Source organism: Balaenoptera musculus, chromosome 9, assembly GCF_009873245.2.
Source record: "Balaenoptera musculus isolate JJ_BM4_2016_0621 chromosome 9, mBalMus1.pri.v3, whole genome shotgun sequence".
NCBI classification, from domain to species: domain Eukaryota; kingdom Metazoa; phylum Chordata; class Mammalia; order Artiodactyla; family Balaenopteridae; genus Balaenoptera; species Balaenoptera musculus.
This window is the reverse complement of record NC_045793.1, coordinates 19,382,532-19,398,437: the sequence shown is the minus strand read 5'-3', so window position 1 is coordinate 19,398,437 and position 15,906 is coordinate 19,382,532. Positions and strand designations below refer to the sequence as shown.

The following is a 15,906-nucleotide window of genomic DNA, read 5'->3' as shown; positions in this document are numbered from 1 at the left end:
TCTTATTAACACTGTGCCATACAGAGATGCTGCAGGTTTGTTCTAAGTACAGAAAGCAAAAGGTGTGAAAGCATATTACTTTTGCATAGAAACAAAAACAGGAAAAATGTGGGAAAGGATTCCCACCAGTCCTGCCCCAGGGTCACCAGGGTGCACAGGGACACCTGCTTCTTTCCCAACACACAGGAGAAAGCCCAACCCCAGCATCACCGGTGCCTCGGTTCACCCGGCCACTCGGTTGTTCCTGGTGGGGGGGTGGTGCCTGGAGCGTCTGCCTGAAAAGTGCTGCTGTGGGTGGCAGGGTGATGGAACAAGGGGAAAGGCCACAGGAGGATAAAGGCTGTTACAGCAGAGAATCATCAGGACAGGGAAAATCTTGTCCAAGACCGTGGATGTAAAACTAGTAGCTCTGGGGACTCAGATTTCAATAAGCAAGTACAGTGCTGAAATTTTGGTAGAAACAACAAATGGAAAGGCTGTTCAATAGTGGAGAACTGTTCTTTTTTCCTATTTCAGGGTTGGGGGCTTCTATTCAGGGTCCACAAATGTTGGTCTGTATAGTCATGAGAAATCTGAGAAGTCCGTCCCTCTGAGGATTCTCTGGCACATGGGGGGTGATTCAGCATTAACCAAGGTGAAATGGTGGCCAGACCCTGGCTCACTAGCCTCTGGTCTCTCTGCTCCAGGAAGGCCTCAGTTCTTCTTGGCCTCCTTCTGAGGCTGGCCTTTGGTGATTCCCAGGTTATTCCACACCTCTGTGTACATTAGGGTCCCAGTGAAGACAAACAAGGTGCCCAGCCAATGCCACAGAGTGAAAGGGTTCTGGAAGTACAAGATGGAAAAGATGAGGCTCACAAACTTGCGTAGAGTCACGACGAGGGTGACGGTGAGGGAGGCGCATTCTGTGGTCAGGATGAAGACGCCCCAGATGCACACGTACCTGGAGGGGCAGGGTTAAGGTGGTTTTCTGTAGACAACCCAGAGATCAGTGGGAGAACCTTCTGGCAAGGTTCTTGGCTTCAACATTCATGTTCTAGGAACCAAAAAACATGGGGGTTGGCTACAGCTGCCCTGAGGCACTTCCTTGCTAGAACAGCCTGCAGAATTCCTGGCCTGCCATTGCATTTGTGGATCCTAACTTGAAACTGCCTGAAAGCCTCCTATTATTCTTATCCTGGATTCTTGCCAGAGTTTACAGAGAAGTCGCCTCCCCAGTAATGACAGAAGGTAACACTCTCGGTAAAGGTGATCACACCTCTTCCCAAAAAGAACTCTGTAGGGCAAACGAATGAGATGACTTCAGAGCAATGAGGTCAATCTCAATCTGTTTCACTGTTTCAAAGACTCAGTGATTTTTATAATGGACCTAACGGTGGTTCCAAAGAGCCATTTTAAAAATTAGGTTTTAGTTAATTTGAAATTTCTTGCAGGATTTTGTGGCAGCTTGTGAAACATCCTAGGACACTGGAAAACTCCATGTAGAAATCACAGCGCATTTCTGTCATATACTAATCCTTCATTACCCATTGACTTCTACACCTCCACCCAGAGCTTTTCCTTCCTGGTGCCCTGGGACTTATTGACCCTCCACACCACCAGCATCTCTTCCCCCCCTCTTCCCGCAACAAAGGAGCTCACTGGATGGGCCTGTCTGTCTCCTGCTTACTGCAGAAGAGATCAAGGCAAAAACGAAACTCATGGCACTGCACCATTAGAAGAAAAGAATAAACATTCCTATGCCAAAATACCACAGCAAAGGCCATATGGCAGAGGGGTGCAAAGGATACTGGGTGATGACATTCATGAGGAGGTAGAACCACATGATGGGCACTATCACACCAACCACTGGAACCTGATATAATTCTGCAAAGATTAAGAGGAGAGAGAGTTATATCACTTCTGACAGCTTATGTTTTCATCTTTTTGAACAAAGTAACACAGATGAACATAATAGAAATAGAGGCGTTATTTCTCTTGCAAATACCTTTGGATCATACACCACTTACTTGCCTTGATTCGAGGCTACACCAGCCTCAAGAGTCATTACATTGGTTTCTTAAAACAAATTATAATTTATTTTACTTTTAAAATAAACTCTTTACCGTTCACCTGAATAGGACCCCACTTTACAGAGAAAGACTGTGAAACACAGAGAGGTTCAAAATGATATGGTCTTAACTGACAGTTAACACAAGATGTAAGATAACCCATAACTAAATGCCATTTGGAAATATGTTCAATCCTTAATCAAAGAATTCTAAATTATACAAGGCTGTACCATTCTATATCTATTAAGTTAGCAATTAAACATTTATAAATAATATCCTAATCTGGCAAGGTGGTAGTGGAACTAGCAGCCATTCAGTGGGTGACAGTGTAAGTTGGTGTTTTTTTGTTATAAATTTATTTAATTAATTTATTTATTTTTGGCTGTGTTGGGTCTTCGTTGCTGTGCGCGGGCTTTTCTCTCTAGTTGCGGCAAGCGGGGGCTACTCTTAGTTGCGGTGTGCGGGCTTCTCATTGTGGTGGCTTCTCTTGTTGCAGAGCACAGGCTTCAGTAGTCGTGGCTTGCAGGCTCTAGAGCACAGGCTCAGTAGTTGTGGCGCACGGGCTTAGTTGTTCCACAGCATGTGGGATCTTCTCGGACCAGGGCTCGAACCCGTGTCCCCTGCATTGGCAGGTGGATTCTTAACCACTGCGCCACCGTGGAAGCCCTGGTGTTGTTTTAAAAATCAATTTCACAATATGCATTAAGGAGCCATAAAAGTATCGCTTCTTATTCTTAGGAATCAATCCTAGTTAATTCAAAAGAAAAGGGTTTTATATATTTTGCAGTCATATTTATAATAAGGAAAAACTCTGAATCAATCTAAATGTCCAATGATAGAGCAAGGACTATGTAAGCAAAGGGAAGCAAACTAGATGAGGCGTTATATACTTGACAAAAAAAAAAAATCGTAAAGATTATATATCATCATATAAAAAACTCAGAATGAAAGTGAAAAAGCAAGTATAAAATTTTATCTACACAAGGATTACAACTATGTAAGAATGTATGCGAACAGAGTCAGGAAGGAAACTGGTAAAATGAAATTAGCTCACGTGTAGGGTGAGGAACTGTAACTTTCCTTCCTTTAAATACATTCTTATGTTAGTTTTATATCATGAGACTTGCACAGTAAATATGTGGGAGGAAATAAAATATCCAAGATCAGAGAATAAGGACATAGTAATCCTCGAAGGGTCAGTTCTTTTTATATTGCTAAATTGTTTGTGGGGCTTGAATTATACAGCATAACTGAAGAAAGTGTAACAAAGTGATGTTGAGATCCGGTTAGTAAATGAACATTAATTTTCTTTTGCAAAAAATAAAAATTCATATATATAAATAATTTATTAAAATTGTATGTCTGGATTAGTGGGAAATCCCCATAATTTGGTATTCTATTGTCTTTGAAACACTTAGCAAGTATTGAAATGAAAAGAAAGTTAACAAATGTTATTACTGTTTAATAACTTCAGAGATTCACTGTATCAATTTGCTGAGGAAAGACAATCAATATGACATAAAGTATTTAGACAGATCTACAGTTCCCTTAGAACATTCAAGGATAACACGTTCATCTGAGACATTTAAGCAAGAGAAAAAAATGTATACTTAACTTAGGAATGATTCTAAAGATTCAATTTTTTGAAGGCAGACCTTAAAAATTTTTTTATAAAAATACCCATCCCTGTGACTTTTAGAAGGAGCATTCTAGTAACTAAATCAATATCAATCCTAAGGAATTTGATAATGTATTTATATCCAGCCCTTTTCTATGTGGGGACTCTAAGAGACCTTAAAAACCAGTGTCAAAAATCAGCTATATGTCAATTATACCTCAATAAAAAAAAGTCAGAAATGATTGAGTAATTCAGAGCCTTAAAAACTTTCTTACACACTGCCGCCATCACACACTTTTTTGCAGGCACACGGGACAGGCAATTCTGCAAACTCAGAGAACAGTCACAACTTCACAACTTGTGACCAGATAGCAAACAAATGTTTACTCAGCACCTACTGTCATTCTACAAAATACACTTACCATTTTAGGTCTGAGCAACATAAAGACGTAATTTTTAAAATGTGTATTTGTTCCTTGTGTATTCATTTGTCTGTATAACAAGCTATGTCTTTTAGTAGATAATCGGATTATATCAGTAATTTCTTTCAAGTTAACTGGCAATTATTAGCTAATTTATTAAATACTTTAAAAAGTAATAGCTAACTTACACTGTAGACATTTGAACTAATTTTGTTTACTCCTGCTGCCTACCTACCCTGTAACTAGGAAAAAGCCCTGTCATCATTTTTGTTCCTCCTTGCTCAGAGGCAGCTCGGCCTGGATCTGTGAGCAGACTGCCTTTCCCAGCAAAGAGGGATGAACAGGAGTAAAGAAGCTGGACTGCTGCCCAGCTTCTCACGGCTCCAGTCACTGCAGTATTATTACTATTTGTTTGCATTCTCAGAACATCATACATTCCACCTTCAAATGCAAACACAAATTCCACAGCAAAACAGAAAATTTGAAGATACTGTCTTACTTCATTTGCAAATAATTGAGAAGTGCCTATAAAAGCTTTTGCTGCTGCAACCACTGATTAATGGCACTATATTCCAGGAAGGTGGAACGGGGACTGTTTCCCGGGGGGACAGATGATTTGGATAAGATCACGAAAAAAGCAGTGGTCAAGTCGAGAGTAAAATGAAGACGCTGCCTCTGAACACTGTTAGGTAATTCTACTGGATAACCCCAAACTCACCAGAAGTATTGAATAGAACTGCATGGTCATAAATGTCAGAAGCCAAGAAGATGAAACCAGGAAGTGGAAGGGCATGCTAGGGGAAGAAACATTTCATGTAAATTTAAATGCAAAAACATTATAGAAGAATTAGAGTATCTTTACAATGATTGAAAGTTTTACAAGTTGTTTAACAAGCAATATCAAGAAAAGCAAGTCAGACTTATTTGTTAAGTTAAAAGTATCCAGTGCTACTGACCACTTACATTGTAGGGCATGATATCAACCCCCAAATGACAGTTCTTGCCCTACGAAGTCTGATGGTCATTACACACAAAACAAAAAAATAGAGCCAGCATCCTTTCCTCAACAAAAGGGAATGGAAAATTGAAACACACAGTCATTCTGCCCAAAGGATCTGCTACATTTTACTATTTTTGAGAACGGTTCAACAAATATAACGGATTTAAAAATTATATGGAATGTGCAGGCAGATTTTAGGGAGTTCAGGAAACTAGTGGGAAAAGAGATTGGAGTATAATATGAAGTTAGGGATAAAGAAATGAAGACAAGAATAAAAAGAGATTGAAGAGGAAGGGGAAACAATAGGTAAGCAAAGATAAGGTGCTTGACAACAACCCACCACTACTACCACCACAATAATAAGGAATCACAGTAAACATTTACCAAGCAGTTAACTATACAGCAGGTACCATGCTAAAAGAAACACGGAAACCAAACAGAATGTTCCTTTATTTTTTAAATTCTCAGCTGCATACTCTAGTTCTAATTAAATATCTCAAATTGCTTGTCTGCAACTTCAGTACAAACGGTTGGCAGGGCAGGAATCCCTGAGATTACTGAATCTGGAGGCGATGATATCACCATGACCTTGAGGAGCCGGGCATTATTTCAACAGAAAAGACGGAGGAGAAAGAGGGAAGTTAGAGGAGGTGGCTCTAGATCAGCAGTTTCAAACAAGAAGCGAAAGCATATATAATTAACTAATTAAACTCTCCATCAAAGGAATAAAGCCCATCTGAGGGACTTACTCCTCAAATCCCATCTTCCCCAACTCTCCCAAATGCCTGGCCGTACATATTCTCCTTGGCATGGGGTTTCTGAAACTTCTATTCCCTTTCTAGGTTTCCATATTGGTTTTAACTTGATTTCATCTATAGGAACATTGGGTTCCTTGTCCCTTGGGGTTGTTCCTGGTTGGCAGACATGTTCTGTTCACACTGACTGATGATGATCACCTTGTGTAGAGAACTGTGGCAGCCTATTAAAAGTGCCAAAGTCCGTGGGCCCCAAAACAGTTTATTCGATAATAAATTGATCCTTCGACTACATCAGAAGGATGACATATCACATTTGAAATAACATATTACAATAACAATAACAACTCAATAATTTTCATCTTCCCTGGGTTCAAGAAACTGCTTACGTTATAAAACAAAGCCTCCTTGGAGTGTTTCCCAAATTGTTTGTACAGAGTCTCTTGGAAAATACCCATCCTTGCTGACATCAGAAGAGCGAAAGTCAGTGCCCCAATACCTAAAAAGCAAACATCGAGTTACAAGATGCCTGCATTTGCTAACTTCCAGATCTTTTCTTAATGAACATTAAGTTCTACAAACATTACACACTAAATGTGGAACATGTACAAAATTTTAAAAGAAATAAAAATCAACCACAATACTATCTCTCTCTGTATATATACTTAGGTAGATATTTTATGCTGAGACAGGATCATAATGAATATATAATTTTATATCTTGCTTTCTTCATGACCTTTTTCCTGGATTTTCCTTCAAGTCATTCATTAAAATTTTTTCAAAAGTATGGCTGCATATTATTCTATCATGTGGATGTACCATACTTAAATGTCTTATAATAGGAGAATGGTTAGATTACTTCCAATTATTTCATCATTAAAATCAACGTACATCCTAGTACACAAATCTTTAAACAAAATGTTGATTATTTCCTTAGGATAAACTCTCATAAGGGGGATTACTGAGTCAAAGGTTGTAGACATTTTAAAAACTCAATACATACACATACTTTTTTTCCCAGAAAGGCTGTGCCAATTTACCATAAACAGTTTATATGAAAATGGTTGCCCTACTGCATCCTCAGCAGCAATGAGAATAATCATTTATTATCTTGCCAATATAAGAGACCAAAATTAAAAGGTACTGCATTTTGGTTTCAATTTGCATTTCCTTGATTACTAGACTAGCAAGGCTGAACATAAGTTTACTGAACATTAATTTTGTCCCCATGAATTGTGTGTTCATGTCTTTTGCAAGTTCTTATTGGATAAAGTATCTTTCTAATAGTTGATAAAGAGCTTTCTATGTTAAGAACAACAACCTAAAGAGATAAAGTTTCAAAGTCAAGAGGTGAGGAGAATACAGTTCTTTCATTGCTACTTTTCTTCCATTTGGTCAGTCTCAATATCTTATTGCCATCACTAACTTTCCCCTCTCTATCATACACAGCAAGGGCAAAGCTCTATAGGAGTTGTTTAATTAAATTCAACAAAGAGATATTTGTATTTTTAAAAACTCCCCAGGAGATTGTGATGATCCGTCAGGTTTGGGAACATTGCCATGTGGAACAGCTTATGAGGAAAATAAATCTAAGATTTAGAAATGGGTCCCTTGGAAATTTAAAGAGTCAACTGCTGTAATGTGCCCTCCTTTTGTAGAAGCTTCCGCTCAGCAGACAGATCATAAAGAAATGGATGATACTCTATTGCTCCCAGAGAGTGTGATGGGCAACTAGACACAGAACTTTCTTTCTACACCAGTGGCAACCAAGAAAGCATCCATGCTGTAGAACACGCTACCATGAATACACACTTTTTTTTTTTTTCGTTTCTTGAACACTAAGGTTCAGAGATAAATAATCCCAGATGCCTCTCTCTTCTATGGCATAATTTGTTTAGCCGAAGCTTCTTGCCAAGAAACATATCCCTTAGGAGAAACCTCTGAAAACAGAACTGCAGAGGCAATTAGCTTTATTGTAATTACTGTACTTGCCTAGCAACCACCATGCGAATGCCTGGAATCCATCATTCTCACTCGAGCTGGACTGGGAAGTCTAGGAAATAAGAAAAAATACGAGGTACAGAGACCAGAACTACATTCAAGGGGCCTCGATACAAGGGAAATATTTATGTTACCCATTTCCCTCTACTCTTCTCTTTCAGAGATTTAAATCCTTGTATTACATGAGCATTTACATTTATTATATCATTAATAAGTACCTGGGCCCCCAAGGCAAGTAGTGAATAGAAATCATTTGTGAACAGATTCTTACCACCTGCTTTGCTGACATGAAAGTGCAAATAAATATCCCCACAGACACCAGGGCAATGGAGGTATATTTGAATACACTGTATCTGCAAAAATAAGAAAAAGAGCACCTCAGGAAAGCACAGATACAAATTTCCACATGATGTTGACAGTCAGATGGTTCATGAGAGCACACATCACCTAAACACAGTCAAGGGGATCACTTCCCAGCAGAGTCCACGTAAGTCTGTGCGTGAAAGAATCAGGATGCTGACGAGTTTCTAAACAACGCCCTTTCTGGTGGTGTTTATAAATTTATTTATTTATTTATGGCTGTGTTGGGTCTTCGTTTCGTGCGAGGGCTTTCTCCAGCTGCGGCAAGCGGGGGCCACTCTTCATCGCGGTGCGTGGGCCTCTCACTATCGCGGCCTCTCTTGTTACGGAGCACAGGCTCCAGACGCGCAGGCTCAGTAGTTGTGGCTCACGGGCCCAGTTGCTCCGCGGCATGTGGGATCTTCCCAGACCAGGGCTCAAACCCGTGTCCCCTGCATTGGCAGGCAGACTCTCAACCACTGCGCCACCAGGGAAGCCCCCTCTGGTGGTGTTTAAGACAGTTTGTTTCCCATAGTTTGTGCACCAATAGATGGTTTCATCAGAAAACAAAGACAGACCAGACATGACAGCCCATCCTGCTCTCGAGTCCAGATGAAAGCCTGATAGATCTTAAGGGATGCCTGTTGCTTCTCCTGGCTTCTGGGGCCCAGACCTGAGTGTGAAGAGACACAGCACGCAGAGGAAGGACGGAAGGAATGTCAGGGACCAGCAGCAGGACTCCACACGCAGAAAAGAATTCAACTGTCCCTTTTCAGGGGAGGGGACTGTTTTTACGTCTCTTAAATATTGTTTTTAAATGTTGGCATAGTTGGATAAAGCAAGTAATATTAAACTAATAGGACTATTACCAGTAATAACAGCGGCATTTCACATTAACTAAAATAGTATCAATTAACATCCCTCTCAGGCTCTTGGTGATAAAGCAAAAGGCCTCAGACAGGAATGAAAAGAAGTTAAAACCTTACATCTGAAGTTTTCTACTCAAATACTTTGTATAGTTCTGGTCACAGCGCCTCAGAAAAAGGCCAACGAACTGGCTGAGGGGCAGAGCAAGGGGCCAAGAGCACCACGCTAGAGAAGAGGGGCGGGCGAGGACACAGGCACTGCTGCAGGCAGAGAGAAACATAAGGGAACTCTTCAGCCTGCAAAGATCAGACAGAGAGGTCTAAACAATAATGAAGGTCATGGTTAAGGTGAATATAGATTTGGTCTTCAAATCCTGGAAAGGGGAACACACTATAAACTTGAAGGGTGCTACTCAAGATAAACAAAAGGAGATAATTACTAATCCATGATATTAGACAGTTAGCTTAGGGAAATTCCTGTTCTCTGGGTGATATAGACTGGAGAGAGTCAAAAAAGACTTAGAGAGATTCAAGATGACAGACTAAAAACAAGCTCTTAAGGAAAACTGCAATGTTTAAGGCCCCTGACATTTGGGGTATGTCAGGAGAATACATTCCTTTTATAATAAGGAATTATATATTATACATATATATATGTATCCCTGCTATGCGCCAAAATCAAAAGTTGGAAAGACCACGGGTCTGTCCCAATGTGAACTTTACACTACCAAGAAGCACAGGGGGTCACTTCAAAGATAATGAACCTGACCATTACCTCCGTATGCATGAATAGAGAGAACCTAGAAAAGAAATCAACTACAATGGTGCTTATCTGGGGAATACATAAGCCTCAGGAGATAAAGAGCTCATGATAAGGAGCCTTTTCATGACACAGCCCTTATTACTTAAAAACTCTAGCTTCCCACACTGAACTGACAGCTACTTTCCAAGCTGGGAGAGTTTTAATACTTCGGGCTGGGTACTGAATACACTGAAAAGCAGGCACCAACTTGCACGATTTTGGTCTGAACAGTGAGGATGAACTTCCCCCTGAGAAGTGTTCCAGACTGCATGGGCTGTCTCTGCCCCACACACCTCTCCTCCCTGGGAGTGAGGCTCCGAATGAAGGTGAGAGACAAATGCTTGGAAACAGCACCCCAGATACTTCTGATATTTCCCAACCGTACCCAGAGAGAGCCACTGGTGACAGTTACAAAGAACGGTCCTGAAACTTTTCATTGCATCTTGTTTGGCCACTTGGGCCTTTGTTAGGAATTTTCTTTATAACACGTACGATTATTTCTTAGCTCGTTGTGTTGTACACTTCCTAGGACAGCACTGTCCCAGAGAACTTCAGTGAAGCTGGCAATGTTCCACATCTGGGCTCTCCAAGACGGTCACCACTAGCCACATGTGGCTACTGAGCACTTAAAATGTGACTAGTGAGATGGAGAAACTATATATTTAATTTTATTTACTTTTTAATATTTAAATTTAAATGTAAATAGTCACATGTAGCTGGTGGTGACCACGTGGGACACTGAAGTTCTAGATCAATTGGCTTCGTAGATTAGTATGGTACTAGAGATTCAACAATGACAAGAGTTTATTAATTCTACACAGAGAATATGCTGCTCCAAAGCCACAGGTGGGGCCTCTTACCTGGTCCACTGCCTCAGGAATGGGCACCACTGTCACAGACAGAACTAAGAAACAAGGCAGATGGCCAAGCGCAAACTTATCATTACTATGAGAAAAGGAATCCAGATGAGCTTATGGCTGGGGCTCAGCTTATCCTTCCTATACACAAAATATAAAAGAGTATTGTTTACCTTTTCTTCAAAATGATAATTCCTAGAATCATGTTGGCAATTAGAGAGCCCTGTGAAAAGAGACAACAGAGTTTTAGTGCACTAGGGAAAGAAGATAACACAATTCAAGATAAGTATGAACAGGGGCAAGGTGGGGGAAATAGCTGGAAAGGAGGAGGTTCGGATGAATGATCAGTGAGGTTCACTATGTTGTTAGGATGGCAAAAATTACAAACCATAACAATCTACACGTAAAATAATACAACATGTTAAAGTTGACAATGAGAATAAAAATGATCAATTCTCAATAAGGGGTCAAAGCTGAAGCTGGGCTAGCAGGAATGAAGTATGTTATAGACTTATTTTTGTCCAATTTCCCATCTAATTTATAAGAGCCTTTAATAAGCTTCTCCTCACCCACAGTTTGACTGAATGAAGTTGTGCAGGGGTCTGTCTCTTGTCTGGAAAGTTGTCAATCAACCAGCAAGTGTCTATTGAAAGTCTATTCTGTGATCAATGCTCTGAAGGTCATCTTAGTCATTATAATCAGCTCTGGAAAGTTGCTTTAGGGACCACACATTCCATCTCACAAAAATCTCAGGCCACACAGAAAAGTTATAATTCCAATTTTTACCCATTTTGCATTCTTCTGCAATCCTAACTATATTCCCTCTTGAGTTCCTTTCCTGTTCTTCAGGGAACACTTTGTTCTTATTTATATGCAAACTGGCTCTCCCACCATGCATGAGGCAAAGATGAAAACCTCTGCTGCTTTGGGAGAAACCCTACCTTCATCAAGAATTTCCTTTTATGTAATTATCTGAAGTTTCTATTTTCAAAAATAATCAGAAAGGAGAAGTATCTATATCATGTACTAGAAGTAAACGTAATTTCATGGAAGAAACAGAAAGTGATGAGAAATAAGTTAAATAACATTCATAGCAAGAACGAATATAAAACCAACCAGATGAAGAAAATTAAAGGTAAAATCTGTTATCCAGGGAAATTTTAACTTTCCTTTTATTAATCACCTGTAAGAACTCTGATAAATAAAAGTAAACCATCCACTTTCATATTTCTCTTTTTGCCCTACTTCTCAGATGAAAGCCAGCCTCTGCTTATTCATCCATGAGACCTATTCTTTCTTACACCCTAGACTTTACTCCTTATAGGCCCTTTTTACTTTTGTCATGTGTTTAATGGACCCACTTTGCTGCATTTTCCAGAGGAACAGGTTCACATGAGCCGGCAGACTTACAGATCTAAATATCATGTGCAGGGGCATGGCGATGTTGAGATTCAGGGCGTAGTTGTTCACCACGCTGACGGTGAAGAACATGGTCACCATTACGGCGTAGTACCTGAGAGGCAGAGACAGCAGCTCGTCACACAGGATCCACGATTTCAAGAAAATCAAGTAGAGAAGGAAATACATATTTTGGTTAAAAAAGTATTGTGCTTATTTCCTCTGGATTAAAAGATCGTATCACTATTATAATGTGAAGTCAAGCACCAAGTACATTTGAAAATACTTCACAAAGCCAGAATAACATGGAAAAAGTTTGAACTATAGAATGTGTTCCAAGAAACACTATTTTAATATTTTTCTAGTACGTACAGCAACTATAAACGAGGCTTCAAAAAGAGTTACCTGATAGACAGCAATAGGTTTTTTAAAGTGAATGGATAATTTTTATTATTGTATCAGTTCTTTGTGTATAATTTTCATGTAGCCCTAAAGAACTTAAAAATTGTTAAACTCTCTCAAATATTTCCTCTATACACTTGTTTATACTATTAATTTTCACTGTTTCTAAAGAAAAGATGTGCTAAGTCAAGAGTTACTTTCACCCTAGCAACTGTTAAAATTATCCCACCTTTTGAACCAGTGGCCTCCAAATTAATGAGGGCATCATTTGACTTGCATAGATTTGTATTTAAAATTAGGGCCCCTGTTTTTTGAGAATGTATAGGTCTTTAAATAATAATAAAAAGCAAAAAACTAAAAGAAATCCAGGAACTCTAATCATTTAGAAAGATAAAGGGATGAACACAAATAACAAGTTATAAATAAATTAATATTAATTAAATAATTTTTAAGATGCCTTTCACACAAATCAGCTTAAACCATTTAAAATGCCGTTTTTTGGTAGGTCAAAAGGGGTTGAACATCAGCAATTTCATATGATTCAACCTAATACATTCAAAAAGAGAAAAATAATATTTGAAGTACATGGCTAAAGAATGCAGGGCAAAAGTGAATAAGTGGTTCCATATTCTTCAGGAAATGTCGGAAGTCTTTGAGCACAGATCCCCATCCTTTTCACCTTCGCACATCTGGAGAAGGTGACAGCACTGAGTCTCGAGTTATCTTCCCTGACAAGAACCAATTTTGCGTTCCTGGTGAGGTAGGGGGCTATCTGCCCTCACAGGCAGCCACACCAGGGCTAAATGAACACAGTCTGGAAAGTCTGAAGAGCTTCACAAGGAATGCAGAACACAGTAATACACACATGCAAAGTTACTGGTGAGAGCTACTTCACAGCTTCTAAATAACATACTACTGGTGATTTCACAAGCTTTCTTGCCCAATTTTCCTAGTTCCGTCTTGAAAAGATGCCATCTGGAAATAGAGGTCATCAAGTTCTTTCAGGATAATTAATTCCAACTATTCCACATCGCTACCTACATAGTATTGCCTAGAAATCGCTCATGGGGATGAATGACACGAGCAAGATTTTGATTAGGGCTCCCAGATAGAAAATAAAATAGCCGGCACGAATTGCACACATGGGAGCATGGTTGTCAGGGCAGGTTCATGGGGAGCCTCCAAGGGCAGGTTAGGGAGTTTGGGCTTCACTTTGAATCTAATGGTGACCTGAGTGCATGTGGAGTGGGTGTCATGATACAATGGTAGGAAGCTGAAATGGAGGGATGAAGAGGTGATAGGCAGGAGGTCAGCCAACCAGGCTATTACTATAAAAGTCATGGCGAGAGTGAATACATTCCTGAACTATGCTAGTGGCAGCCAGAGAAGAAAGAAATAGTGGAAGGAGAAGGAAAGGACCAGAGGAATCAAAAAATGCTGGGGTTCCTACTCTGATATAAATGCTGGTCTTGGGAGCAGAAAGTTTTATGCAGATACTAAAGCCAATGGGGGAAGGGAAAGTATTCAGAATATTTAGCATCACCTTGGGATATTTAAAAATACAATATTAGTAACAAAATTCAGCCAGATTTTCTATAGCGGGCTACTCAGGAAGGCTGCAAAATAACACCAATGAATCTTAGCCAGTCCTTGGATGCATTCACACCAGAACATCCCTCTCAAAGAGATTAAGTGACACTATCCTACTAAATACAACTGGACGGATTACACTTTGTATGTGTGTGGTTCTTTCTTTTTCTTTTAATTTAATTAAACAACAAGGACCTATTGTACAGCACAGGGAACTCTACTCAGTATTCTGTAATAAGCTATACAGGAAAAGAATCTGAAAGAGAATGGATATATGTATATGTATAACTGAATCACTTTGCTGTACACCTGAAACTAATACATTGTAAATCAACTATACCCCAATATAAAATAAAAATTAAATTAAATTAAAAATATACACTTTGATTTCAAGTCTCTCACAGTAAGAATGCTGTTTTCAATACACTGTTTATTATAAGATCTGCCCTGTTTTCTGTTTGGCCCCATGAGTATAGTTATGCAAATTTGGACTAATGGATGGAGGTCTGGAAGCAACAATTTTACCTTAGCTTGCCGTTCATTTTCGTTTGATTGCGGTGAAAGTCACATAACATAAAATCCACCATTTTAAAGTGAACAATTCGGTGGTATTTAGTACATTTACAATGTTGTGTAACTACCAGCTCTATCTCCAAAAGCCATTAGTCTTTTAAAAGTAACAACGATACCACTCTTAACATATTTGATAACTTTACCAACAAGAGGAAAATATGCATAACTGGTTAAAAATTGGTTGTCACACCAGGCCTTTGACCATATACCAGACAGACACAGACAGACAGACAGACACACACACACATATCTATAGTTGCCTCCATCAGAGTTATTTTAAGTGTCGTGGCAGGAATTTTATTCTAAAAATAGGCTCCCTGGAGCGTCACAATGTATTAAATTCAGAAAATGAATTATTCTACTGATATCTTTGATACCAATCTTATAAAACAATGCCTCATATTCCTTTTATACAGGTACCAGAAAAGCTCTTAAAAAAAAAAAAAAAAAAAAAAGGCTAAAAAGAGACTTCAATGTGCCATACCTTATTGGGATAACTGGATGCTTCCTTCCCAAATCAGCTTCAAAGAGGAAGCCTTCCACAGCGATAAATAAAAATTGTGCAAATGTCACAATGTTCCCGCATCCTGGATGCTTCCTGTGTAGTGAATAATAAAAAGAAAAAAGAAAGACACAGAAAACTGAGATAAAGAGCACTAAGAATTGTTTTATTCATAGTTCAGAATAACAGGGAAGATGGATTTCTGTTACCCACTGTCCTGCTTTATCTCAGTTTTCATATCCCACGGATCACACACACTTAGCAACAGACCCACAGAGAAGAACGTCAGCTTTCTTCCTTTACTCTTCCACAGGTATAGCAGGCCATGAGTAAGAATGATAACACTCGTTCCTAGAACTATGATACAACTTTCCCAGTAAACTGTAGGAAGGTGGTCATAGGTTCTCGTTGAGATCCTCACTTAACCAAGAGGGCTTTAGTCCAGATCCTCGTCAGCTTGGGCACAAGGCCCAAGGTCAGAAATATGCTCAGGTCTCCTGTAATGTTTACATATCCTCCCAACCAGGATATCTCCGAGACTGCTGTCAATCAAAGACTCCTACCCAGTGTTAATGACAGGGATGTTACCTTAGACAGAATCCCCATGGGGGCAACAATGGTGGGGGGCTGGGGGCAGAATCTTACTATTTTTCTAAGTATAAAGCAAAGGATATACGTACAGCACATAAGTCCATATATAGTGTACCTGCAGAGGGATGATTAGGAAAAAATG

General features: G+C 39.4%; 1 protein-coding gene across 1 annotated transcript in view; it reads right to left on the bottom strand.

Moving 5' to 3' along the window:
* Positions 1-507: 507 nt before the first annotated feature.
* SLC35B4 (solute carrier family 35 member B4) overlaps positions 508-15,906 on the bottom strand; it is a 34,629-nt gene continuing 19,230 nt past the window's right edge. The window contains exons 2-10 of the mRNA XM_036864138.1: positions 15,156-15,269; positions 12,119-12,221; positions 10,882-10,931; positions 8,116-8,197; positions 7,836-7,896; positions 6,233-6,342; positions 4,807-4,882; positions 1,788-1,863; positions 508-940 (exon numbers count right to left, since the gene is read on the bottom strand). Coding sequence (XP_036720033.1) covers positions 694-940; positions 1,788-1,863; positions 4,807-4,882; positions 6,233-6,342; positions 7,836-7,896; positions 8,116-8,197; positions 10,882-10,931; positions 12,119-12,221; positions 15,156-15,269 — 919 coding nt within the window. The 3' untranslated portion in view covers positions 508-693. The remainder of the gene's footprint in view (positions 941-1,787; positions 1,864-4,806; positions 4,883-6,232; positions 6,343-7,835; positions 7,897-8,115; positions 8,198-10,881; positions 10,932-12,118; positions 12,222-15,155; positions 15,270-15,906) is intronic.